At 41.4% G+C, this 27,595-nt stretch overlaps 2 protein-coding genes and 1 long non-coding RNA gene across 11 annotated transcripts; 1 reads left to right on the plus strand and 2 right to left on the minus strand.

The window, feature by feature from the left end:
- ZNF501 (zinc finger protein 501) lies at nt 1-9,340 on the minus strand. 5 transcript variants are annotated; one of them, XM_038566709.1, is made up of 4 exons: nt 6,717-7,100; nt 6,448-6,559; nt 4,882-4,956; nt 1-1,765 (listed from the first exon to the last, which is right to left on the minus strand). In XM_038566709.1, exon 4 carries the CDS (start codon nt 1,341-1,343, stop codon nt 528-530), a length of 816 nt encoding a protein of 271 aa, XP_038422637.1. In that variant the 5' UTR covers nt 1,344-1,765; nt 4,882-4,956; nt 6,448-6,559; nt 6,717-7,100; the 3' UTR covers nt 1-527. The 5 variants fall into 5 exon arrangements, with proteins under 5 accessions (XP_038422637.1, XP_038422634.1, XP_038422638.1 ...); XM_038566706.1 differs by lacking the exons at nt 6,448-6,559; nt 6,717-7,100 and adding an exon at nt 9,255-9,340; XM_038566710.1 differs by having other exon boundaries at nt 1-1,654; nt 6,448-7,100.
- On the plus strand, nt 8,333-17,761 carry LOC119864706. Of its 2 annotated transcripts, none has more exons than XR_005374988.1 (3): nt 8,333-8,446; nt 9,520-9,599; nt 17,410-17,761. It is a non-coding gene; the product is annotated as an uncharacterized LOC119864706 (long non-coding RNA). The 2 variants fall into 2 exon arrangements; XR_005374989.1 differs by lacking the exons at nt 8,333-8,446; nt 17,410-17,761 and adding exons at nt 9,275-9,416; nt 9,710-10,202.
- ZNF502 (zinc finger protein 502) lies at nt 11,162-27,595 on the minus strand. Of its 4 annotated transcripts, XR_005374987.1 has the most exons (5): nt 27,494-27,595; nt 16,183-16,272; nt 15,083-15,196; nt 12,718-14,562; nt 11,162-11,453 (listed from the first exon to the last, which is right to left on the minus strand). XR_005374987.1 is itself a non-coding variant. In XM_038566703.1 (4 exons), the coding sequence occupies exons 3-4, from the start codon at nt 15,135-15,137 to the stop codon at nt 12,992-12,994; spliced, it is 1,626 nt and encodes a 541-aa protein (XP_038422631.1). In that variant the 5' UTR covers nt 15,138-15,196; nt 16,183-16,272; nt 27,494-27,595; the 3' UTR covers nt 11,162-12,991. The 4 variants fall into 4 exon arrangements, 3 of the variants coding, with proteins under 3 accessions (XP_038422631.1, XP_038422632.1, XP_038422633.1); XM_038566703.1 differs by having other exon boundaries at nt 11,162-14,562; XM_038566704.1 differs by lacking the exon at nt 16,183-16,272 and having other exon boundaries at nt 11,162-14,562; nt 27,494-27,584.

Genomic DNA, 27,595 nt, shown 5'->3' on the forward strand with positions numbered 1-27,595 from the left:
CCTGCTTTTCCCTCTGCCTATGTCTCTGCCTCTCTTTGGGTATCTCTCATGAATAAATAAATAAATCTTTAAAAAATAAAAAAATAAAAAATGTTTTTTTGAAAATACATTAAGAACCAAAATCTAATGCCGAACTTTGCTTGTTTTCAGTAGCCAGATTTATATAATTTCTGGAACATCTATAACTCAAAACCAATTAATGGCAGTTATTTATTATATACAACTCATTTTATTCTCAAGATAACAATATACTTTTTTTTTTTCCCTCATTATACTTTTGAGGAGGATAGGGAAAACAGGCTCAGAGAGGATCTGGTCTTACACCCATTAAGTGGCAGAGAAGGCATCAAACTCAAGACTACCTAGTTCTGAGTCTGTTTTCTTAACTTTCAGGATACTTTGTGTCTTGCTCAACATACAGAACATTCATCCCTGCTGAAGACTGGGTCTTAAAGTTCTAAGAATTCGGGGAGGGTAGGAGATTGGCATTTTCATACAAATCTTTCCACAATGTTATATCTCAAATTTTATTCTCCAGCATGAAGTCTCTGGTGTCGAACAAGCGCTGAGCTGTGTCTGAAGGATTTCCCACATTCAACACATTCATAAGGTTTTTCTCCAGTGTGAATTCTGTAATGTTCACTAAGGTGTGCTTGTTTGCGGAAAGTTTTTTCACACTCACTACACTTGTAAAGTTTCTCTCCAGTGTGAGTTCTCTCATGCTCAACAAGGGAGGAGTTCTGAGTGAAGGCTTTACCACATTTAGTACATGTGTAAGGCTTCTCTCCTGAATGAATTCTCTGATGCTGCATGAGGCATGTACTCTGATTAAAGGCTTTCCCACATTCATTACACTTATAAGGTTTATCTCCAGAATGACTTCTCTGGTGACGAGTAAGGCAAATGCTTTGACTAAAGGCTTTGCCACATTCGATGCATTTATACGGTTTCTCTCCAGTATGAATTCGCAGGTGTTTGATAAGGGATGGACTCTGACAAAAGGCTTTGCCACATTCCATGCATTTATAGGGTTTCTCTCCAGTATGAATTCTCAGATGCTGAACAAGGATTGCTTTTGTTTGAAAGGCTTTCTCGCATTCGATACATTTATATGGTTTCTCTCCTGTGTGAATTCTCAAATGTTGAGTAAGATTTGACTGTTTACGGAAACAAGTTCCACACTCATTACATATGTAGGGCTTCTCTCCCGTGTGAATCCTCTGATGCTGGGTAAGAGATGATCTCTGAGTAAAGAATTTCCCACATTCACTACACTTTGAAGGTTTCTTCCGCATGTTACGACTCTGAGGGTTCATGTGCAGTGGAATCTGGCTGGAACTCATGCTGCTTGTAATACAAGGAATGTCTGTCCAGTAGTTTCAGGTTTAGAGGAAACTCTCTCCCAAAATCATGATATTTCCAAAGTGCTTTCTCAGAGATGATTATGGTTACAGTAACACTGTCCTGGGAAAGCTTTGGGTATATGAGTACATGAACTGTCCTCTTGGGCATTCCTGCAGGATATGCCTCCTCCACCTTCTTCAGCATGTGTCTTCACCTTCTCCAAATGCAAACCCCAGACAACCAGGTTCTCTGACACTCCACAGCTTCCACAAGTCATTTAACACTGTTGTGTCAGGCTTGGTGTTCTTGCCTGAAAAAAAAAAAATCATGAAGGAAAATGTCCTGTATGAAGAACAAGGGACCTGCATTGTGGAATCTTGATTTTATCCTCTTCTCAATAATGGAGATGGATCACAATGACCTAGAGAAAAAATTAGATAATAGGGAGAAGAGATTAAGTAGTGACAGGTCTTGGGAAATCTATAAAATTCCCTATTGTGATTGTGGAACACTTAAATACTAAAAAATGAATCCAGGTAATTTAGGATTATCCAGAGTGATAAACAGTAGGATGTGAAAGGGATAAGCATACTAATCTTGGGTAAATTCATGTTAGGGAAAATTACCACCTACCTACAGTCTCTACTCCTCAAAAAATAGGTGAAAAGTAATTATATTTTCTTAGGTTGCCTGTAAACAATATCTTGTTCATGCCATTTGAGAAAGTACAAGCTTACATCATTGTCTAGGGACACTCAGAATTTCTCTTTAAGATTTCAAAGGTGTGCCTGGATGGCTCAGTTCAGTAAAGATCCAACTCTTGGTTTTGGCTCAGGTCATGATCTCAGGGTCCTGGGATCGAGCCCCATGTTGGGCTCTCTGTGCTCAGTGGGGAGTCTTCTTCAGATTCTCTCTCATCCTCTCCTCTGCTGCTCCCCCCTTCTCTTTCTAAAAATAAGTAATTCTTTAAAATATTTTATTTATTCATGAGAGACATGGAGGGAGAGCCAGAGACAAAGGCAGAGGGAGAAGCAGGCTCCCTACAGGGAACATGATGTGAGACTCAATCCCAGGATCTCAGGATCATAATTTGAGCCAAAGGCAGATGCTCAACCAGTGAGCCACCCAGGTACCCCCTTAAATATTATTAAAAAAAAAAAAAAGGCTTTCCAAGTTGTAACTTCTACTAGGTCGATCACACTAATCCTTCCTATTCACTCACTTTAATGGTGTCTTTTTGGAACTCTCTCTCCAAAATATTCAGCATCTGTAGCTCTCTCCCTAGGACCATCTGGAAGATCTTTAGGTTTGAAAATAGAGCCCTGCTTACTAAAAGTAAAATATTGTTTTGTTTGAAGAAAAATAGGATGGGGTGGTCCTTGGGGAAGAGATTCCTATTGGACAGTAACTTGACTATAGCATGATGGTCCAGAATCTGGCCCTCACCTTTGATACTAATGAAATGCTTCAGAATCTGATGTATACTAATCATATTCACAAGGTGATGTAGAAAACAGTCACTTTGCTGATCTACACTGAAAAATATATATGCTCAATGTCCAGCTGGTTGACACATTCTCTCCACTATAGAAAAACTGTATAAGAACCAAATCATAAAAAAAAAGTCATTGAGGACACTCCTTAGAACTGGAGAAAGAGAAATACTTAGATGATCTGAATGGCATCAGACTTTGAAACCCTGATGCTCTGAATAAGGGCACACAGAATCTGAGAGCAGATACTTAGGTGCCACACATCAGCAACATCTTCCCTGAATAGTGCCAGAGACATTGACACATTCTTATTCTCTAAGGCCCCTGTTTACTTTAGTTTTTTAATGTAAATTATACATGAATATATCCTCACTTTAAAATATTTAGATAATACAGAAAGATGTAGGATAAATTAGTCATTTTTTTCCTCACCATCCCACCCTACTCAAGTAAACCCATTTCCTTCCTTTTTTTAAATATATATATTTTTATTTTATTCATGAGAGACACAGAGACAGGCAGAGGGAGAAGCAGGCTTCATGCAAGGAGCCTGACGCAGGATTCAATCCAGGTCTCCAGGATCACGTCCCGGGTCAAAGGCGCTAAACTGCTGAGCCACCCAGACTGCCCCAACCTATTTCCTTCCTAATTAACATTAACTCTAGAGTATATTCTTTCAGTCTTTTTTTTTTTTTTTTAAGATTTTTATCTATTCATGAGAAACACACAGAAAGAGAGGCAAAGACACAGGCAGAGGGAGAAGCAGGCTCCCTGCAAGGAACCCGATGTGAGACTCAATCCCAGATCCCGGGATCACACCCTGAGCCAAAGGCAGATGCTCAACCATTGAGCCACCCAATCATCCCTTTTCAGTCTTTTTTCTACACATTTTATTCTCTCTACATAGATAAAATTGTTCTATAGGTTCTATTGTGCTATTGCTTTTTTCTTTTTACACTAAAGAATGTGTCTTCAAAATCATTTCTTGTTAGTACATATGGGTCTACCCTAAGAGTTAGTTGGTATACACTGGTATCTCTGCACAAACTGTTTACAGTCAGAGACTGATCTGATTGGGTAGTACTGTACTGCATTGGTTGCTAAATATATTGAATATTTTTCCTGAACATAGCTATCTTTATTTTTTGTGTACTTCCAGTACAGATACACTGTATATAAAATTTAATGCCAGGTGGTTTAAACAGCTAAACATAAAACCAAAACTCTAACCACACTTTCATTTCCTTTATTTTTATTGTCTCAGAAAGTGTTGTTGTTGTTTTACCACACAAAGAATGCATACTCATTCTAAAAAAACAGTCCACAAAGGAAATTACTTGAAATCCTATCACCTAGTGAAAATACACTTGGTTTTTTGACAGCCTTTTCTTTTAGCCATCTCTCAGTGCATGTACACAAACACATACACATATATTATGCCTACATATTAAACTAAACTGAGTTCGTCAGCCATAAACAGTCACAGTCTATTCATAGAGTTCCTATAGCCTAAGAATCCAGTTCATACAATACTGTTCTTACTGAATTTAACAAATCCCCAAGCTCCATGTTGCTTTCTGATGCCCCATAATAATGGAAGTTGCTATTACTTAGGCTCTTGTTCCAGAGTCAGGAACCCATTCATATTCTTTGAGGACACACTTAAACCACTTTTGTGATGAGTCTTCCAGTAATTTACTACCAGTTTTCCCATATCTGACTGCTACACCATTAAGACATGATAGTTACCAGTTCAGTGAGTAGCTACCAGGTAACTGTAGCTATTCTTGCTACAGTTTAAGTACATGTGATATAAAATTAGTATATTATCTGATCTGTCCAAAACAATTACTCTATTGCCTGCTTCCACAACGGGCCATAATCAGTCTGATTTTAATAAGATGGGGCCATTTCCGAGTGGTTCTGTGTTTTCAGTCTGCAGTGTTTAGGTGTAGTGGTCACTGGTGGGTCGTCTCACAATAGCTCTGCCACCACTTGTGAATGAACACCCCCATCCTGGGCTCTCTAGTTAGATTTCACTTACCCAGAGATAAGCCGTTAGGAACACAAACAACACTGGTTTGTCTTCTGGGGCCTTCTCTTGAGGGAGGGCAGGCATCTGAGGCATGGAGGGAAAGGAAAAAGCACCCATAAATTGTAAGCCTACTTCCTTCCTATTCTGAACTCAGAGGAACTCAGGAATAGCCAATCCCTAGCCGAATAACTATTTTAAGTCTGAATGAAGAATCAGAACAGTATCACCAATGCGGCACCTGGGTGGTACAGGTGGGTAAGTGGTTGACTCTTGGTTTTGGCTCAGGTCATGATTTCAAAGTGGTGAAATCAAGCCCCACATGAGTTCCAAGCTCAGCATGGAGTCTCCTTAAGACTCTCAATCCCTCTCCCTCTGCCCTTCCTCCTACATGCAAATGCACATGCTCACTCTCTAAAAAGTCTTTTTAAAAAGTATCACTAATGACCAAAATCAGTAAGTGGGTAGTCCTCCAAGAGACCTGACACTGCACAAAGAAAGGGGGCAGGTCCTCCTAAGAACTATCCTCAAGTAAAAATACCTCCACAAGAGAGAAAGTTGGATCCAAAGGCCCCTCCCCAAACCTACTGGAAAAGCCATTGACTTCAAAAGTCAAAAACTGGGGCCATGATAGAGGGCATTAGAATAAACGCTGGCCTGAGTCAGGAAGTCTGCATTCTAGTCAGGGCTTTGCTACTGACTTGTTCAGTGACCTAAAGCTAGTCACTCACTCAGTCTTATCTGTGAATTGAAAGTGGAAAACTAGTACCAACATTCTGTAATCCTTTGATTCCAAAAACACACGGGAAAAGAGCAAAAACCTCAAGTCCAGTCCATCTTTGATTGAGGCTGGTTATTCATTTATTTGAAAAATACTAACTGCACAGGTACTCTGTCAGAGAATAGGCTGAGTCAACAGCAAGGAAACTCCCCTCCAGTTATCTTACCAGAATCAGAGGTAGAGGAATTTCAGGAAAATTAGACTGCATTTAGTCAGGCAGCATGTAGGAGAAAGGACAAGGGGAGTCTTTTGGAAGATGTTAAGGACACCTCCTGGGAAGAAAGCTTTTAAGAACTCCCTCTGAATGGGGAGGAAAGAACAGCTATTAAAAGCCACGGATCAGGGAACCCTGGGTGGCGCAGTGGTTTAGCGCCTGCCTTTGGCCCAGGGCGCGATCCTGGAGACCCGGAATCGAGTCCCGCGTCGGGCTCCCGGTGCATGGAGCCTGCTTCTCCCTCTGCCTGTGTCTCTGCCTCTCTCTCTGTGTGTGACTATCATAAATAAATAAAAATTTAAAAAAAATAATTAAAAAAAAATAAAAGCCAGGGATCTGATGACCAGTCCAATCCATCCCAATCCACTAGCACCCCCTATCGGACACTGAACAAACTACTACTTTTTATTTTTTATTTTTTATTTTTTTCGACAGAGTATACAAAGTAACTACTACTTTTTAAACTTGTACGAATATTCAACTCAAATGTGAACCACTACACTTCTCATAGGTGGGTTTTTTTTTGTTTTTTGTTTTTTTGCAAGGCCTTTTCTCCTTTACGTTCTCAAAGAATTTCACATACCTCTACTGCAGCACTTTCTACTGTTTTGATGCGCTGATTATATTTGTCTTCCTCTGATAAACCTGAAGTATGGCGTGGACTTCGGGGCCGGGACTCGGTTTGAATCCCTGCTCTACCATATATGAGCAAATGATAGTGGGAAGTTACTTAACCTTTTCGAGGTCATTTCTCAAACGTCATATGGACTAAATAATGACTTTATAGGGTTGTGATGATGCATGAATGAGTTAATACATGGGAAGCCTTTAGAAAAAAGCCTTCAATAGTACCTGCTGTTAAAGTCTTGGGTCTATATGTCCTCACAGGTACCTATTTTGTTGCTATGAGAGGAGATTAAAAGCTTAAAGGAAGTTGATAACTCTCGCATATAATCATTCAACCCGCTCGACTTTGTCAAGTGGCAAAGCAAGAAACAGCACTGGCTTCTGGAAATCAGAGAACTGAAGGAATCAGAAGTTCGCTTCGTCCCCGAAGTACATACAACGGGTACCCAGGTCTCCCGATTCCCAGAACAGGCTCTCGAACAGGCTTCGCCTTTCTCTCTTCAGGACCCCGCGGCACCCGACCCCTCCTCCAAGGGTCTCCGCGCGAGGAAGAGGCGCTGCGGCGGGCCGGCCCCGGCTCCGAGGGAGGGGCGACCACAAAACCGTCGCAGCTGCGCACCGCCGACTCGACACGCACGGCGCTGCCTGCGACACCTGGCGGCACCTTGCAGCCAGCGCCCGCCGCGCCGGGCCCGCGTGACGTCAGCAGTCCGCGCCGCCGTCAGACCCCTGTGGTCTCCTCTCTAGGAAGGCGGGAGTGGCTCCCTCTCGGTGCTTCCTCCCCGGCCCAGAGCTGGGGGTTCAGCCCGACACCGGAGCCCCAGCTGCAGAAACAGCCGTAAACCCACCTCACCGCGCTCCTTCCCAGAGTAAGGAAACCGAACCGAAGAGACTGCTGGCCTGGACCACAAGGCGCTTTTACTGTTCATTCTGCAACTTTCCTTATCTTCCTAAAAACTCTTCCGTGTCACTGACTTTTGGAGGGCTTCTCAAAGCTGGCTTCAACTTTTCTTACATTCTCACCTGCCAGAAAACTGGCCTCCTCACAGGCACCCCAAGCACCCTCTGCTTTAGGATCTTTGTTCAACAGTTGGCCCTAAGAACATTAGAGCTCTGTTTTCAGGTCAAGTCCCTGATTTTCAGCGTGCAAACTTGGGCAAGTTATTTACTTCTCTGTAGCTGTTTCCTGACTTATAGAACAGAAAATAATAATGGCACCGCATTTCAGGTTACCATGAGGATTAAATGAGGTTAATATATGTAATTACTAGCACTAAAAAAAGTTCAGTAGGGGATCCCTGGGTGGCTCAGCGGTTTGGCGCCTGCCTTCAGCCCAGGGCGTGATCCTGGAGTCCAGGGATGGAGTCCCACGTCTGGCTCCTGCATGGAGACTGCTTCTCCTTCTGCTTGTGTCTCTGCCTCTCTCTCCCTCTCTCTGTGTATCTCATGAATAAATAAAATCTTAAAAAAAAAAAAAAAAAAGTTTGTCCTATCATGCTCCACAGATTCCAGCTTGTCCTCTTTGTTCTGCATTGGCTTCACGGGACCTTGCCAGCCTTCAAGGCCCTCATCACCACTGCTGCAAAACTTCATATCTTACTGAGACTTGCTCAGGAATACTTGCACATACAGGCTCCTCTTGACTGTATTCCTGAGATGAAGGCATGGGCGGCAGGGCACCTGATACACTTACAGGCATTCTTACTGATGTGCAAGCTCTGGGAAATACAGTTGTCTACTGTACAATCCATAGGGGGCACTCAATAAACACTGGGAAAAAATGAATGAGATGCAATAGAGAAGTTATCTGCTTAAATTTCCAGACTGGCTGTTTTACCTTTAGGAGGCTGAAATTAGGAGTGAAGATGCCCCAGACTAAGGCCATCACTAACCCTGTTCAGCTAAAAGAGGATCCTTTGTAGAACTGTCAGCTGACATGCCAGGGAACAATAATGGTGAGTTCATCTTACTTTTTACCAAGTGTCACATTCTCAGCACTTCTTTGGAATCAAATAGCAAGTTCTCCGCCACCCCCACCCCCAGCCCTCTGCACAAGCCCTAACATCCCACAGGTCAGAAAGCCTAGGCCTAATCATTTTTTCCCGTTTAAGCTTCAAAGAATCTAAGTCAGCAGTCTCTGCTGTGTAGGAACTAACTCCGGAGTGGAGTACCATAGAGCAATTTACCAGAAACATGAATCTGTGGCTTAATACAATTTGGGCTAAACTTCCTTCAATGAGGTGGAAAATGGGAGTGGGGGGTGGGCAGGGGAAGAGTGGCTACCAAAAACTTTCCACAAAAGTGACCTTAGCTTTGCAGTGGTCATTAGCTCAAGGGCAGTGAAAATTAAAGCCACCTGGGGTAAAAGCTAGACTTCTGTATTATGTAGGCAGAAAGGTGAAATCAAAATGTAAAACCAATGTACTTCTCACACTTATACACAGGAAGGTCTGTAGGCAAAAAAAAAGCTTTTTGATCTAAAATGAGCTCCCAGGGGAGCCTGGCTGGCTCAGTTGATAGAGCATGTGACTAGTCATCTCTGGGTTGTGAGTTTGAGCCCCATGTTGGTGTAGAGATTACTTTAAAATATTAAAATGAGCTCCTCCCATCCCCACAAGCAGGCCAAAATTGAAGTCCTATGTGGTCACCTCTATAATAATTATAACTAAAGAGGCATCATGGAACAGAGGTATGACTAATAAAGAGAAATCTGAAGGAAAAGTGAAAAAGGACATGGGAGTTTAAATTCCACTTGACACTTACTAGCTATGTGACCTTGGGCAAGACCATCCACCTTTCTGTTTTCTCTACTGTTGCTCTGAGGATATGATGTGGCCTCATCCCATGTTCTTCTGAAATCACAGAATAAATTTCAGCACACTGAGAATAAGCAACACATCGCAGTTCTTTATCATCTGGAGCCAGGTAAAGCCATGAACTCAGGAAATGCTTCCACATTGGAATTGCTAAACTCAAAAGCTCTCCTGCCAGACCAGCAACACTATTCAACTCCTACTTCCTATTTCAGGGATATTCCAGCTGACATAGTTGTACTTCTATAGCTGCAAGCATTTGCCTCTTCCTGTAGACTCTGACATCAACATATCTGTAAGTACTTTGCTAAACTGTGATGGGACATTTAAATGGCTAATTTGTAACAAAACAACCTTATGACAAGTTTTTTTTTTTCTTGCTACAAAATATTACTTTTTCTTAAGGGACCCCCTGCTTAATATAAGGGCACAATCTGTATCTTTGGGAAAGATTCAGAATTCTTGCACCTGGCAAACACTTCAGTGGCATACTCATACTCTGCACACCTCCTTTCTGCTGGCAACTGTGGACCTAAGTCACACCCTGCAGGTAGGCATGGAGAAATCTCTGACTCAATATTTTAATTGAGCTCAACAAATATTTACTAATCACAAGGAAGTGCCAGATACTGTGGATACAAAGATGAATAAATAAATATCACATGGTTCCTGCTCTAACAGCTGATAGTTCAGTGGGGAGAGAAAGGTTTGTACACAAGCCATTACAATGCAACATGATAAATAAAATGAAGATACAAAATGCAGAAATACAAAATATGTGAGGTCAGAGACAGCTTCAAAGGAGATGTTGCATGAGCACATTCACAAGTGACACAAAATCTGGCAGCCTGGGTGGCTCAGCACTTTATTGCCACCTTCAGCCCAGGGTGTGGTCCTGGACATCCGGCTCCCTGCGTGGAGCCTGCTTCTCCCTTTACCTGTGTCTGTGCCTCTCTGTCTCTTGTGAATAAATAAATAAAATCTTAAAAAAAAAAAAAAAAAAGGCGACACAAAAGCTTTCCAGGCAAGCAGAATTAAGGAAGGAAATTGAGGCAATAGGAATAGTATATGCAAAAGGTGCCAAAGATGAGTCCAGCAATGATGTGGAATCACAGGAATTTGTACTGTGAAACAGCATGCAATGCAGGGAAGGCAGCTGAGTGTGATAGCATAGGCATGGCCCAGTGGAGGAGCTTCAGATATCTCTTAAGGGGCTAGGATATTTTGAGGTAACAGTAGAGCTGCCAGTTGTGTCTTACAAATACCATCCAGAAAAATTTGTGAAAGACAGCCTTGTGGGGCAAGCAACTGTAAGACTGATTGTGAAAATAAGAAAATGGTCTAGAAAATAGACTGGGGATTGAACTAAAATGATAGCAATGGAGATGGCTCCTAGATTTAGGAGATGGAAGCAGGATACAGTAGTTGCTTGGATGTGATGACTGACCAAGAGCAATTCCATGATTTGGGACTGGAGTGACTGGGCATGTGACTGGCCAGCAACTGGACCAACAACTGGGAGGCAACTAGGAGCAAATACTTGCAAGTGTGAGAACATGTGATGAGAAAGGCAAGATGACAAGTTCCTTTCCTTCCTGTTTTCTCAGGAAGTTAAAATGGTATCAGACTCTCAGCCTGAGGATTAAAAATTTTTTTGATTTTTGGAAATTCTAACAAGAACTTGAAGATACCTTTCATCCTTAGATTTCCGATTTCTTCCTTAAGAAAACTCTCCCCCACCCCCCAAAAAGAGAACTCTCCCAATTCTAATCTCAAGACTTTATAGACAGTAGTGTATAAATATCTTCATATCAGGAAGTTGCTAAAGTTTCTGGTGGGCAAAATTTGATTAAAATATATTAATTCAACAAATATTTATTGAACATTTACTATGTGCCAGCAATAAATTCTGTAGTGTTATTTTCATTTAGGAAGTACAAATACATCAATATTTTCTTTGAGTAATATTTTTCATGACCATAAAGTTTTAACAGGGTTATTTTTGTCCATAAGGAATTAATTTACTCAATTATGAGTTGCCCCGTGGCAGGTTTTGAGAATATAATCTTCGTAGCTGGAGAGGAAGAGAGTGCCACACTCCCATTAATGGTGATTAATATCTCAAACCACTGCTTACAGGATAGCTGCTCTGGAAAAAAAGAAAAAAAAAAAAAAAAACTAATGCTGAGTTTTAAGTAACCAACCATTCCAGAATCAACTGACTTTGTTTTAACAGTCATTATTTTAAAGACTATATAAGCTTCAGGGCATTGAAATTATTACAAATAGTCAAAAGCAATCCTCACATAATCTCTCAGTTACAGTAAAAAACATGAAAAAGAGTAAGGAGATAAATAGGGGGGAAATGCCCTTTCTCTTAAAAAGAATATCATAGTGGCAAACTGTACTATTCAGGGATTTTAAAAAGAGGTAGTCCTATCTAATACACTTTGCAAATTTATCCCATGAGTGTTTCCCTAGATACTCCTAACCTGCAGGGAAGGGTAAATATCCAAGAATAAGATAGTCCAATAAAAATAGAAACATCTGAAATGTAATAAATCTGCTTATAGTCACCAATGGCATAATTACATGAAATCCAGCTCTCCCTGCTAAAACGACCAATACTCTCTTAAGGACTGGTCCAGCAGCCCCAAGTCCAGCCAACCTAAAAGGCCATCTTCTTTTTTCACTAATGGTTTCTCCTCCCTAAACGTCAATTAACATTTTTTGAACATAGTTAACCCTGGTGGGTCTCTTTCCCCTGGACCCTGCAAACCAGTGGTCCACCCAAACTTGTAAGAGACAGGTGTACACCTTAGTCCAGGGCTGGGATATGAAAGTGAACTGAAAGGTCAAACACAAGCTTCCTGTGCTGGCCTCAGCACCAGCAGCCTAGAGCACATCATTTCCCTCCTGGATGTCAGTGTTCCCCTGGGCAAAGGTTGGACCTTCCTCTTTGTGCCTCTCTAAGCAGATCCGACTCCACAAACTAGCATCATTCAAGAGAAGTTCTTCTTGACCTTCTCCTTCCTTTTTAGCCACAAATTGCCCTCCAGCTTGAAAGGATCAGGAAAGATCTCCCTTACCCTGATAAAAGCCTTCTTCGCAAACATATCTGTAAATGTATCAGCCCAGTTCTTGCCACATATCCCCTTATCTGTTGTATGAATGAATAAGGATTCTTTATTTTCCCTTACTTCCATCTCCCCTTCATGAGAACACTTCTACAGATGACATGTTCAGAGCAGCCTCAGATGTCTGAAGGCTGCTTAGCTCTACCTCAGAACCGCTGCAACTTTCACATTGAATGTTAGGAAATACCCCAGCCGACTGCCACAGAACAGGGGTCACAAGTTGGGAAGGTGGGGCAGGAGTATAGTAAAGGCAACACTAGTGTTAACAAATGGTACCTTAAGATATGAGAGTCACAAGAGAAAGGAGTGGCAGGTGGCAAGGATTTATCCATAAGGCAGGAATTTCCTTTCCACCTTGTATTCCCAGATGCCCAGCTGGAGTAGGCTCTGCATTTTCCAAGCTCCTAACTCCACAACTGGAAATATTTTTCTGAGTGTAATGGTCGATGTTCCTTCATCCTTCCCTCCAAGAACTCTCCTTGCCCCACTGCTCCCAGCCAGATTCCTGGTCACTCTTTCTAGAGAAGCTGTCATAACCTGAACACCAGGGTTATTCACCATTGTGAAGTTTCTGATGTCTGAAAAGGACTGAACTATGTCTGAAGAATTTTCCACATTCAATGCATTCATAAGGTTTCTCACCAGTGTGAATTCTGTAATGTTCACTAAGGTGTGCATACTTGCGAAAAGTTTTCTCACATTCACTACATTTATAAAGCTTCTCACCAGTGTGGGTTCTATGATGTTCAGTAAGAGATGAGCTATGAGCAAAGGCTTTCCCACATTCTTTACATTTATAGGGCTTCTCTCCAGTATGAATTCTCATATGCTGAGTGAGGCAAGTATTCTGATTAAAGCCCTTCCCACATTCACTGCATTTATAGGGTTTTTCTCCAGTGTGACTTCTCTGATGCCGAATGAGGCAAATGCTCTGAATGAAGGCTTTACCACATTCATTGCATTTGTAGGGTCTCTCCCCTGTATGAATTCTCTGATGCTTAGTGAGTGGGGTGCTCTGAGTAAAAGCTTTGCCACATTCCTTACATTTATAGGGTTTTTCTCCAGTGTGAATTCGTTGGTGTTTAATAAGGGATGGGCTCTGACAAAAGGCTTTGCCACATTCCTTACATTTATAGGGTTTCTCTCCAGTATGAATTCTCTGATGCTGAGAAAGGTTTGCCTTTGTTTGGAAAGTTTTCCCACACTGATCACATTTATGAGGCTTTTCCCCAGTGTGAATTCTCTGATGTTGTGTAAGATTTGAGTGTTTGCGAAAAGAAGAGCCACATTCATTGCATAAATAAGGTTTCTCACCAGTGTGAATCCTCTGATGATGAATGAGGTGTGTGTTCTGATTGAATGCCTTCCCACATCTATTACATTTATAAGGTTTCTCTCCAGTGTGAATTCTCTGATGTTCAGTGAGATGTGAATGATTGCGGAAGGAATTCCCACATTCATTACATTTATAAGGTTTCTCTCCAGTATGGATCCTCTGATGCTGAGTAAGAAATGATCGACATCGAAAGGTTTTCCCACATTGCTCACATCCATATGGTTTTACTCCAGTGTGAATTCTTTGATGCTGAACAAGGAAGGAACTACGACTAAAGGCTTTCCCACATTCCTCACATGCATAGGGTCTCTCTCCAGTATGAGTCCTCTGGTGTTGGATAAGAGATGAGCTCTGAGTAAAAGTTTTTCCACATTCGTTACATTCCCAAGACTTTTTCTGTGTAGAGAGAGTTGGACATTTACTTTGGTCTGAAATCTCATTAGTTATGCTACTTGTCTCCCACTGATGTAGGCTCTCTTCTGTAGAAACCCTGAGATGTGTAACAAAGCTAGAGGTCAAAAGCAAGCTTCTCTCAAAATTATATTCTTGGCTAATTGTTTCAGGAGATGCTTCCTTGTGGATAAAAGTTATTTCCCCAAAACCTCCTTCTTGAAAAAGGCATGGTCCAGGAACCTCTCCAGAAGAGTTTTCCTTCATGCTCCCACATGCATATTTTTCTTCAAATATAGAATCCTGGTATGCATCCTCTTGTAATCTCTTTGCTCCTATCCTTGGTGAATCAATTTCAAAGGCATCCTGCTCTGGAACAGACTTGTTCATCAAATCTGAAAGAAAACATCAGAGTGAGTATCTCTTGTGCAGGACAGAGTGGAAGCCTCTGAGGTTATAGGGGCCTAATTCTGACATGTCTCAGTAATAGCATATGAATAAGGGCCAATAAAATCACGTGGAGCAAAGTCATTCAATTACAAGTCATGGAAAAGACCTATAGGAGGGTAAGGGGATCACCATTCATAAGGAATCCCATTTAATGGGCACCTACAGAAACTTAGGAAGCCAGGGACCAGAGATGGTAGAAATAAAAGGACAATGACAAACAATAGCAAGCTGAGATTAGGTCAAGAGAGGAAACATAGATGGTTTCTACTCAGAATGGACAGTGGGAGAATGTAAAAGCAAATGCTAGAAATGAGACAAAATGAGTACTGGGAAAAAGTTAGCCCCAAGAGATGCTCACCACCATCTGTCCCCAACATCCCTAAAAGAAAGGGTAATTTTATTTCTTGAGCTTTAATCAGTTTCTCTTCCTGCTGTTTCTCCTACTGGTTTTTCCTTGCTACTCACCTGGACAAACCTCTCTTCCAAGCTCTCTCTCTTCAGCTCCTTGCATATTCAACATCCACAAATCTTCTCTTTGTTTTGATTGAAAAACACTTCAGAGTTGGAAAACTGGGAGCCCTGCTCATAGGGGGAAAAAAAAGGTGGGGAAGGGGATATCACTGTCCCAGGAAACAGGAAAATGACAAAGAACTGTTGCCCAGGGATACTGTCTAATAATTCACACAAAATCTATTTAGATAGCAATGTGACCGCATCAGCAAAAATCATGGTTGGCTTCCAGCCTTGTAGTTTCACAAATTCCATTTGTCAGCTGTGTAAAAAGTGACAGCCAGACTGATACATTAGCAAACCCTCAAGCACTTGGTGGATAAATCAGAATGTTATTTATAATAATAAAGATATCTATGAAGTAGACAGAAGTATTCATGCCTTTATATAACAATCTATATGAAGGCCAATTAATAGAATCAAAAGTAGCATAGGAAGGGATACGAAGGGATGCCAGGGTGGCTCAGTTGGTTAAGCATCTTGGTTTCAGTTCAGGTCATGATCTCGGGGTCCTGGGATTGAGCCCCACGTTGGGCTCCATGCTCAGTGCAGAACCTGCTTGTCCCTGTCCCTCTGCTGCTCCTCCCCTGCTCACGCAGGTGCACTCTCTCTCAAATACATGAAATCTTAAAAAAAAAAAAAAAAAAAAAGTTGCATAGGGAAATGACCTTATAGCAAGGCTAATACATTAAATCTGATACACCCATCTCCACTATATGCCAAGGAGCTGGACAGGAGTTAGGAAGCTCTATTTGTACAACTTAGAGATACACTGCTTGCCCTTTCTTCTAGATGTCAGATCAACTGAACAGTTTTCTTCAGGTACAGCTCAATATTAAGATTATAGGCTGCAGTTTAAAAAAGAAAAAAAAGGGGGGGGGCACCTGCATGGCTCGGTTGGTTAAGCATCCAATTGTTGATCTCAGCTCAGGTTTGATCTCAGGTCATGAGTTCAAGCCCCCCCACCCCCCCATTTTGGGGTCCATACTGGGTGTGGAGCTTACTTTTAAAAAAGCAACAATAAAAAACAAATTGCGAAATAATTTTTTACTTACAAGAAAGTTCCAAAAAATAGTACAAAGAGTTTCTGGTGCTTGATATGTTAAATTGCAACTGTTCATCCAAAAATGTCTCCCCATATAAGCCTAAAGTGGGAGGTAGAATCAGCAGCATTATTTCAAGGAAAAAAGAAGACAGACAGATGATTTTACCTATAATCAAGAGCTAAGAAGGCATGTTAAGAATGGTCTGAGTCTGCTGAAATACATAATAATGCTGGTACTATGGACTTCTCATCAACATCTGCACTTCTGTGATGAATTTTAAAGGTATAAGAGGATCCTATCTCCGGTGGGGTGGGTGCACCTGGGAGGCTCAGTCAGTTAAGCATCTGACTCTTGATTTCAGCTCAGGTCATGATCTCAGGGTTGTGAGATCGAGCCCTACAGCAAGTCCAGTGTGGAGCCTGCTTGAGGATCCTATCTGAGATTTCCTGATCCTCTTCTATAAGAGGGGCACAGAAAGAAGCTACCACACAATCCTACAGAGAACCATGAAGTAGAGTGGGGTTACAGTGTAATTGGAGTTAGACAATAGATAAACAGTCAAACATGCCCCCACCTGACTAGAACTTAGATTACAGCTGGACAGAGACATTAAAGTGTAGTTACAATTACAGGAATTACAAAAGTGGAAATATGGGATGTAGTAATGTAGAGCAGAGGGGACCTAATGTAGTTTGAGAAAGAAAGCCTCCCTGAAAAAGAGATAAATAGAAATGAAACAGCTGAAGAAAGAAAATAACAGAGATATGAAACAGAATATACAAAAGGAATCAAGCTCAGTGAAGGAGATCTAGTAAGACATGAAGCTCGAGGCAAGCAAAAGCCAGATCAAATACAACCCTGAGGACCATTTTAAGGAATTTACCTTAAAGTGAGTAGAAAGCCACAAAAGAAATACGAAAATGAAAAAAAAAAAAAAAAAGAAAGAAATATGAAAATGTTTTTTGGGGGAAAAAGTGACATGAGTATATCTATCTGCTGTTAAAAAAAAAAAAAACACACAACAAAACAAAAACAAAAACAAAAAAACACGGGGTCCCTGGGTGGCTCAGCAGTTGGGCACCTGCCTTCGGCCCAGGGCATGATCCTGGAGTCCTGGGATCGAGTCCCACATCGGGCTTCCTGCATGGAGCCTGCTTCTCCCTCTGCCTGTGTCTCTGCCTCTTTCTCTCTGTGTCTCTCATGAATAAAATAAATTTTTTTTTTTTTTTTAAAAAGGAACACATTCCTCTGCCCAATAGCAAAGAAGGAAACTGTGTTTGAATGGTGGAAGGTGTAGAGGTAAGGTGAAGACTGGAAGACCCTTTGGGAGGTTGTTCAGCAGCCTTCTAGGGAGACTGGATCAACTAAGAGACTGGATGAATATGGTGTGAGGGAGAGGGAGAAGTCAAGATTATTTTCTGGTTTGGAGCTTGAGTGATGACAGCGACCTTTAGAGAATGGGAACACTACTTTGGGGATAAAGAAGATACATTCAGTTTTTAAATATCCAAATAGAGGGATGCCTGGGTGGCTCAGCGGTTGAGTGTCTGCCTTCAGCCCCGGACATGATCCTGGAGTCCCAAGATGGAGTCCCACATCCAGCTCCCTGCATGGAGCTGGCATCTCTCTCTGCCTGTGTCTCTGCCTCTTTCTGTGTGTCTCTCATGAATAAATAAATAAAAATCTAAATAAATAAATAAATACATAAATATCCAAATAGAAAGTAGGCATACATATCTGGAATAGAGGAGAGAAGTGTCATAATAAGAGTAATTAACATCCTGGGACTAACAGATAAAAACACCAAAGGAGTATAGCTAGGAAAACCTCAACAATGACTTTACATTTTTAAAAGGAAGTTTAGGGGTACCTGGGTGACTTAGTTGAGCATATGGCTCTTGGTTTTATCTGTCATGATCTCATGGGTCATGAGATCGAGCCCCATACTGGGCTCTGTGCTTAGCAGGGAGCCTGCTTGAAGATTCTCTTCCTTGGCTCGGCTCCTCCCATAACACCCCCCCACCCCCCGGTCAAATAAATAAATAAATAAATAAATAAATAAATAAATAAATAAATCTTCTTAAAGATGATGTTTAACACTGGCTTTTGATTTTTTCATTTATTTTTTAAAGATTTTATTTTATTTATTTATTATAAGATTTCATTTATCCACTCATGACACACACACACACATACACACACACACACACACAGAAAGGCAGAGACACAGGCAGAGGGAGAAGCAGGCTCCATGCAGGTAGCCGGACGTGGGACTTGATCCCAGGACTCCAGGATCACGCCCTGGGTCGAAGGCAGGCACTAAACCACTGAGCCACCCAGGAATCCCCTGGCTTTTGATTTTAGAGATTCCTAATGCCCTGAAAGAAAGAAATAAAATATTTTTGTTTGCTTGTTTAAAGATTTTATTTAAAAAAAAGATTTTATTTATTAAAAAAAAAGATTTTATTTATTTATTAATGAGAAACAGAAAGAGAGAGAGGCAGAGACACAGGCAGAGGAAGAAGCAGGCTCCATGCAGGAAGCCCAACTCCGGATTCAATCCTGGGTCTCCAGGATCACACCTTGGGCTGAAGGGAGCACTAAACCGCTGAGCCACCGAGGCTGCCCTAAAAGATTTTAATATACGATAAAATTGGCATCTCTAGTCATAAAAAATTACTTATAAATTATGTTGAAACTGTTGCTTAATTACCTGGAAAAAACACTTAGTGAGATTCCTACCTATACCATATACCAAAATAAATCTAAGCTGGTTAAAGGGTTAAATATAAAAAAAAAACCCCACAAAATAAAATATTAAGAAATAATTGACTTTAGGGTTAGGGTAGACTTTTCTAAGCATTATGCAAAAAAAAAAAAAAAAAAAAAAAAAAAAAAAACCACACATCCTTTTTTTGTCCAAAAAGGACAAAGCTGGATAAATCTGGTCATAGAAAAGCAACAATCTCTATTCTATATCCAAAATACAAATAAAATAAAATGATAATCAATCTAAAAAAAGTATTTCTGATTTACACATCAAAGAGTAAGTAGATGGACCTAATGAATAAAAGACTTATTAATAATTAAGGAAAAAAGATGAACTCATAAAAAATGAGAAGTATACGGGATCCCTGGGTGGCGCAGCAGTTTGGCGCCTGCCTTTGGCCCAGGGCGCGATCCTCGAGACCCAGGATCAAATCCCACATCAGGCTCCTGGAGCATGGAGCCTGCTTCTCCCTCTGCCTGTGTCTCTGCCTCTCTCTCTCTCTGTATGACTATCATAAGTAAATAAAATTAAAAAAAAAATTAAAAAAAATGAGAAGTATACAACATATAGAGCAAGAATTACAAAAGGCCAATAACCATATCAAAACAAAGTTCCATCTTGGTAGTAATAAAAAAATGGAAACGAAACAATAAAGAATCTATTTTTATATTAAATTGGAAATTTTCTTTAAAGTGCCACAAATCAAGACTGGCAAAGGTATGGGGGAAAAGAGCTTCTCATACACCAGCAGTGGGAATATAAGATGGTACCATCCTTCTAGAAATAATTTGGCAATATATATCAATCAGGTCTTAAAGTTGTAGGATGAATAGCAGTTGGAATACTGGGATCATCCTTTTTTTGAGTATAGGAAATCAGAAAATTATACTAAGTATATACAACACCTACAATGTGTCTCAAAAGACTCTCAAAGTTATTAGTATGTCTATAAAATACCTATATTCTTTGACCTATAATTCTACTATTAGAACATTCTCAGGGATCCCTGGGTGGCTCAGCAGTTTAGCGCCTACCTTCAGCCCAGGGCGTGCGTGATCCTGGTGTCCCGGGATCGAGTCCCACTTCGGGCTCCCTACAGGGAGCCTGTTTCTCTCTCTGCCTGTGTCTCTGCCTCTCTCTGTGTGTCTCTCATGGAGAAATAATATCTTAAAAAAAAAAAAAAAGAACTTTCTCATAAATAACTTCCCAGGGCACCTGGGTGGCTCAGATGGTTAAGCATCCAACTTTTGATCTCAGCTCAGGTCTTGAATTCAGGGTTATGAGTTCAAGCCCCAAGTTGGGCTCCGTGCTGGGTATGGAGCCTATTTTTTTTTTTAATTTTTTTAAATTTATTTATGATAGTCACACAGAGAGAGAGAGAGAGGCAGAGACACAGGCAGAGGGAGAAGCAGGCTCCATGCACCCGGAGCCCGACGTGGGATTCGATCCCCGGTCTCCAGGATCGTGCCCTGGGCCAAAGGCAGGCGCCAAACCGCTGCACCACCCGGGGATCCCTTGGAGCCTATTTTTTAAAAAAGTCCGGGGGGGGGGGGTTGCTGCCCGGGTAGCTCAGCGGTTTAGAACCGCCTTCAGCCCAGGGCCTGATCCTGGAGATCTGGGATGGAGTCCCATGTCGGGCTCCCTGCATGGAGCCTGCTTCTCCCTCTGCCTATGTCTCTGCCTCTCTCTCTCTCTCTCAGCCTGCTTCTCCCTCTGCCTATGTCTCTGCCTCTCTGTCTCTCTGTCTCTCATGAATAAATAAAATCTTAAAAAAAAAAAAGAAAAAGGGACACCTGGGTGGCTTAGTGGCTGAGTGTCTGCCTTCAGCTCAGGGTGTGATCCCAGGGTTCCAAAATTGAGTCCCACATCAGGCTCCCTGCATGGAGCCGGATTCTCCCTCTGCCTAATTCTCTGCCTCTCTCTCCCTGTGTGTCTCTAATGAATAAATAAAATATTTTAAAATAAAAGAAGAAAATATAGGGCAGCCCCAGTGGCTCAGTGATTTAGTGTTGCCTTCAGCCCAGGATGTGATCCTAGAGACCCAGGATCAAGTACCACATCGGACTCCCTCCATGGAGCCTGCTTCTTCCTCTGCCTGGGTCTCTGCCTCTCTCTCTCTCTCTCTCTCTCTCTGTCTCTCATGAATAAATAAAATCTTAAAAAAAATAAAATAAAAAAGAACTTCCCAAAGAAGAAAAAAGCTGAATTCTTTTGTTACCTGTAAAAAAATTAAAAATACCCTGCAATGTTGTTGGAAAACACAATCTTTCTATGAATGGACACTGCAGCTTAGCAAATTATAGTACTTCCACTTGGTGGAAATTATATAGACATTAAGATAATTAAAAATGAAAATATGAGGGGCACTTATGGCTCAGTCAGTTAAGTGTCTGTCTTCAGCCCAGGTCATGACATCAGGGTCCTGGAATTGAGCCCTACATAGGGCTCCCTGTCCAGTGAGGAGTCTGCTTCTCCCTCTCATTCTGCCCCTCCCCCTGCTCATGCCCTCTCTTTCTAGAATAAAAATCCTTAAAACAAAAATATGTGATCATGTGCAAAAATACTTATGCTCTATATAAATGAAAAAATGCAGGATATTAAAATTTCAAGTACATCAGAACACTGTATATGTATGCTAAAATATGCTTTCTTTTTAAAAGACTCTAATCCCTAAGAATATGTATCAAATTGTTAACCATAAGCATCTCTAAAGGACAGGATTATGGTAAACTTTTGTGTTAAGACCTATCTTTGGGCAGCCCGGGTGGTTTAGTGCCACCTTCGGCCTGGGGTGTGGTCCTAGAGACCTGGGATCCAGTCCCCTGTCGGGCTTCCTGCATGGAGCCTGTTTTTCTGCCTCTCTGTGTGTCTCTCATGAATAAATAAATAAAATCTTAAAAAAAAAAAAAAGACCTTTGTGTAACAAAAGGTCTTTTGTGTATCTTTGTGTAACATTTCAAAGTTTTCCTTCAGGAATAAACAGCTTCTATAATCCGAGAAAAAAAAAAGTGAAAAAATACAATCAGGGATGGGCACAGAAATTTATGTACAAAGATCACATACTATAATTACTATAATTGTAAAACAAGCAAATAAACACTGATGGCATATTAATATGATAGATTTTGTAACTGTTAAAAATCATTTTTTCAGGGATCCCTGGGTGGCGCAGCGGTTTGGCGCCTGCCTTTGGCCCAGGGCGCGATCCTGGAGATCCGGGATCGAATCCCACATCAGGCTCCCGGTGCATGGAGCCTGCTTCTCTCTCTGCCTCTCTCTCTCGCTCTCTCTCTGTGACTATCATAAATGAATAAAAAATTTTAAAAAAAATCATTTTTTCAAAGAATATCCATTAGAAAAAAGAATATTCATTAGAAAATACAGTATGTTAAAACAGGATAATACAAAATCAAAAATAAAAAACATAAGAGACAACAACTGTTGAAAATGATGTGGGGAAAAAGGAACACTTGGGCACTGTTGGTAGGAATGCAAACTGTATAGTCACTTAGAAAATAGTGTGGAGTTTCCTCAAAAAATTGAAAATAGAACTACCTTACCATCTGATAATCACATTACTGGGTATTTACCCCCAAAATACAAATACACTAATTCAAAGGGATACATGCACCCCTATGTTTATTGCAGCATTACAATAACCAAATTATGGAAACAGCCTGTGTCCATCAGTAAGTAGATGAATGGATAAAGTAGATGTGGTGTAAATACACAATGAAATATTATTCAGCCATAAAAAAGAATGAAATCTTGCCATTTGAAAAAACATGGATGGAGCTAGTGAGTATAATGTTAAGTGAAATAAGTCAAAGAAAGACAAATACCATATTATTTCACTCATATGTGGAATTTAATAAACAAAACAAGCAAAGAAAAAAGAGAGATAAATCAAGAAACAGACTCTTAACTACAGAGAACAAACTGATGGTTACTGGGAGGTTGGGAAATGGGTGAAATAGGTGATGGAGATTAAAGACTACACTTGTGGTAATCACTGGGTAATGTAGAGAATTGTTGAATCATTACACTGTGCACCTGAAACTAATATAACACTATATGTTAACTATACCAGAATTAAAATTAAAAGCTTTTTAAAAAGGTACAAATGAAAGTTACATAAATTTGATTTTGGAAAAATTATTTAATGCCTGCTTATTTTTTTTTAATATTTTTTTTATTTATTCACAAGAGACACAGAGAGAGAGAGGCAGAGACACAGGCAGAGGGAAAAGCAGGCTCCATGCAGGGAGCCTGAGGTGGGACTCAATGCCGGGACTCCAGGATCATGCCCTGGGCCAAAGGGAGGCTCTAAACCGCTGAGCCACCCAATGGATCTTCCTGCTTGATTTTGATATAAATTCTGGTTAAGATTCACCCTGCTGGTCTAGGTATCATGAAGTCAAGGGGCTTGTCTGTCTTGTTCACTACAAAATGCCCAATGCTGGGCACCTGGGTGGCTCAGCGGTTGAGTGTCTGCCTTCAGCTCAGGGTGTGATTCTGGAGCCCCAAGATCGAGTCCCACATTGGGCTCCCTGCAGGGAGCCTGCTTCTCCCTCTGCCTCTCTCTGTGTATCTCTCATGAATAAATAAAATCTTAAAAAAAAAATGCCCAATGCTATCACAATGTTTGGTTCTCAATGATTACAGAAGAAGATTATTTCTCAATGATTACTACTCTGGAAGGGGTGACACTGGGGCAAAAGACGAATCTTACAACTTCATAAAATTTTGTGTATGAGCACTGGAGAACCTTCTAGTGAATTAATCTGCAGAGAAATGCAGCACATAATTCTCAGGGATCCTGTCTTAGCTCACAAATGAAACTGATAGTCTCAACCTAAGATTCCCAAAGGCACACCTTTTAAGTCTGCTACAGTAATAGCTCACGTACATATTAACAGGTCTCAAGAACCTGGACTTCACTGACTAATTCGAACAATTTGTCGTGACAGGTAGATGTAACGGTTGTTAAATATAAGAGCTCTGTTCTGGAAGAACAGACCTTAAAAAGATTATTTTGGTGAGTTGCAAAACTAACCCTCAGCCTCGCAGCTTAAGGTAACAGAATGAGGGCAGCCCCGGTGGCGCAGCGGTTTAGTGCCGCCTGCAGCCCGGGGCGTGATCCTGGAGACCTGGAATCGAGTCCCACGTCAGGCTCCCTGCATGGAGCCTGATTCTCCCTCTGCCTGTGTCTCTGCCTCTCTCTTTCTGTGTCTCTATGAATAAAGAAAATAAAAAATCTTAAAAAAAAAAAAAGGTAACAATGAATGTCCTTATTTGAGTCTTTCACACCTTTAATACAAGAGGTAGTTTTAGGGGAGAATTTGCTTCAAACATCCTTTTTATGAAAGAATTACACTTTTTCCTTCTCAGGATTTAGAGTTCCTTACCCTTAAAAAAAAAAAAAAAATCATGTTGGGATAACTGGGTGGCTCGGTGGTTGAGCATCTGCCTCGGGCTCAGGTCATGATCCCGGGGTCCTGGGATGGAGTACCACATCGGGCTCCCTGCAGGAAGCCTGCTTCTCCCTATGGCTATGTCTCTGCCTCTCTCTGTCTCTCATGAATAAATAAGTAAAATCTTTTTTTTTTTTTTTTAGTAAAATCTTTTAAAAACGTCATGTTTTCAAAGAATATCCATGAGAAAATATGTTAAAACTGGAGAATACAAAATGGTAAAATAAAAATATGCATACATGTACCAGTACTAAGTAAACATTCAATAAATAAGAACTATTATTAATACACAGACATATACAAAACACAAAGGACAGAAGAAATCCACCAAAATGTCAACACACTGATCCTTAGGTCATTTAATGGGTTACTTTCATTTGTCCTTTATACTCTTCTATATATTTCACTTTCCCTACAATAAACATGTATTAAAGTTAGAGAAATAATTATGTAAAAAAATGACTGAACTGTAGTTCCTGCTCACAGGTTTCAACGATCAAAAAAAAACAGAAACAAAAGGAGTTACAACCAACAAAATGCCAGATCCAGTGAATAAGGTATTGGCCTCTCATTCAGAGTAAGATTAAAGTGGATTGAAATGGAAATCAGGAAATTGTTCTGTCACAGCCCATGTGATGGGCCTACATGACAGGCTACTTACCTGAAAAAGCTGACAAATTAGATAATATCCATGGGGGCGAAAAGATAGTATCTATGAGTCCTTTCAGCTTTAACATTCTGTGAATCCTTAACCAAACGAGTTAATTCATGTAAAGCATTTATAAAGACATCTGCCACATGGCAAGTATTCCACAGGGGTCAGGCATTATTATGTTTGATACTAAAATCTATGGAGTAGAAAAGACATCTTGCTGACAACCCTCTCCTCCAACTGTGGATCATCTGAGCTGTCAGCAATTTATGTCAAACTGCAAATTTTCCTGTAATGGGTTAGAAAATAAATAATTAAGGCTTCAGGGGCAATATGGTCTCTCTCTGTCACAACTATTCAACTTTGCCTTTGTAGTGTGAAAACAACTACACACATAATATGTTTAAAAAAAAAATGAGGGACTCCTGGATGGCTCAGTGGTTGAGCGTCTGTCTTCAGCTCAGGGCGTGATCCCAGTTGGGGGATCGAGTCCCACATTGGGATCCCTATGAAGAGCCTGATTCTCCCTCTGCCTGTGTCTCTGCCTCTCTGTGTGTGTGTCTCTCATGAATAAATAAATAAAATCTTTAAAAATAAATAAATAAAAATAAAAAATAAAAATAAATGAGCTTGGCTGTGTTTCAGTAAGACTTTTTTTTTCTTCTTTCTTTTTTTTTTTTTTTAAACAAAAACAGGTGATAGACATTTTGCCTGGGGGCCATAGTTTACTGACCCTCTAGTCTATAAATTTCCCGGAGAGGAAGGTACAGGTTTTTCCGCCAATGCCTAGTATAGAATAATCTGATTGTCAGTGATTTTAAGAAGATAAAAGGATCTGTCAGAATCCACGTTTGGGGGCGAGATGGGTATTACAGTGAAGGGTAAAAGGAAAAAAAGGAAAGCTTTTATTTTTTAATTTTTTAAAAAAGATTTTATTTATTCATGAGAGACACAGAGAAAGAGAGGCAGAGACACAGGCAGAGGGAGAAGCAGGCTTCATGCAGGGAGCCCGATATGAGACTTGATCGGGGGACTTCAGGATTACACCGTGGGCCACCCAGGCGTCCCAGGAGAGCTTTTAATAGCTTAATCCCGTTCAAAGTAACAAGGAGCTAGCTCTCTCTCCCCTTACTTTGTAAGCTTTCTCCTTCCTGCCACCTCTTTACCTCTCAATAATTAGCTAAAGGATTATGGGCAAACCAGGTGGGATTTTTCGAGAATTTGAAACAATTCCTTCAATAAGACCACACTCAAAATGTACTCCTCCCTGAAGCCCTTCTTGGGTTTGTCAGTTGGCCACAAGTAACATACTCATCTAGGCTGTAGCAGCATTCTGGATCTCTCTCTTCTGCAGCTTGGGTCACTAAGTAGCAATATGTCCTTCCATCGTCTCCTATTCTCTCCGTACCTCAATATCCTCATTAAAAAAACTACAAATAAGAGATGCCTGGGTGGCTCAGTGGTTGAGCGTCTGCCTTCAGCCCAGGGCATGACCCTGAGGTCCCAGGATCAAGTCCCGCATCGGGCTCCCTGCAGGGAGCCTGCTTCTCCCTCTGCCTCCTGTGTCTCTGCCTCTCTTTGTGTCTCTTATGAATAAATAAATGAAACCTTAAAAAAAAAAAAAAAAACTACAGATAATGGGTTGTTCTGAAGGTTCAATCAGCACAGCTGCTTCGAACAGTCCTATTTAGCACTATGTTTTAGATCATCACAAAAACCTGTTCACATATATATCTCCCAGCACTAACTAGACTGTAAGCATGTTCCAGGTCCAAGGTCTCTCACTCTGTAGTCCCGCCCCTGGGTTCTGTGTCCAACTTGGCAAGTAACGCACAGTAAAATTTTGTTGCAAGACATGAACGTGTCCGTGCGGGCTATCACATACATGCTGTCAACTGAGCCTTGCAAAGCAAGGAAGGCAAGGACTACTAGACACAGTAGACAGTCCAACTTTAGAGATGAGAAAACAATGAGATGAGATGCAATTCCTGTATCCTCAGGAATTGCAACTCAGAGACTCGAGACTCGCCACCTTCACGCTACTGCCGGTTCCTACTACGACGGTCCCTAAAAAAAAAAGTCTCTGAGCTGCAGGCAGGATTAATGGGGAGGGGGTGGGAGGACGGGGGAGAGATGGTATTCAGACCGAGAACTCTGAGCCCTGGGGCTTCGTTTCCGAACGTGAGCCCTAGCTGTAGATCATCCATGCATCTAGCCCTCAGTCAGTCATCGCTCATTCGCTCGTGCGAATTCGCACGGTCCTCTCAGCCGCCTGCTCCGCGCCGGACGCTGTGCCGAGGCCGCTGGGAGTTCGGGGCCGCACGAGGCCGGGGGCAGGCTGCCTCCAAAAGCCTCCGGCCCGCTGCCCCAGGCGAAGGCGCCCGGAGCCACTCCCCTCCCCTCCCCGAGGCCCCGCCCGCTCACCGTGAGGTCCAGGGGCTCCCCGCGGGGTGGCGACTACGGTCCCACAGGTGCGCGCAGGCCCAGGGCACGGGCTCACCGCCCCGCCCCCAGGCCGGAAGAGCA

Source organism: Canis lupus, chromosome 20 (assembly GCF_011100685.1).
Source record: "Canis lupus familiaris isolate Mischka breed German Shepherd chromosome 20, alternate assembly UU_Cfam_GSD_1.0, whole genome shotgun sequence".
NCBI lineage: Eukaryota > Metazoa > Chordata > Mammalia > Carnivora > Canidae > Canis > Canis lupus.

Coding starts and splice junctions, on each gene's coding strand:
- ZNF501 (XM_038566706.1), bottom strand. CDS start 1,343: ATGAGTTCCAGCCAGATTCCACTGCACATGAACCCTCAGAGTCGTAAC.
- ZNF502 (XM_038566703.1), bottom strand. CDS start 15,137: ATGTTGAATATGCAAGGAGCTGAAGAGAGAGAGCTTGGAAGAGAGGTT. Junction 14,563..15,082: donor TGGAAGAGAGGTTTGTCCAG/GTGAGTAGCAAG, acceptor GTTTTCTTTCAG/ATTTGATGAACAAGTCTGTT.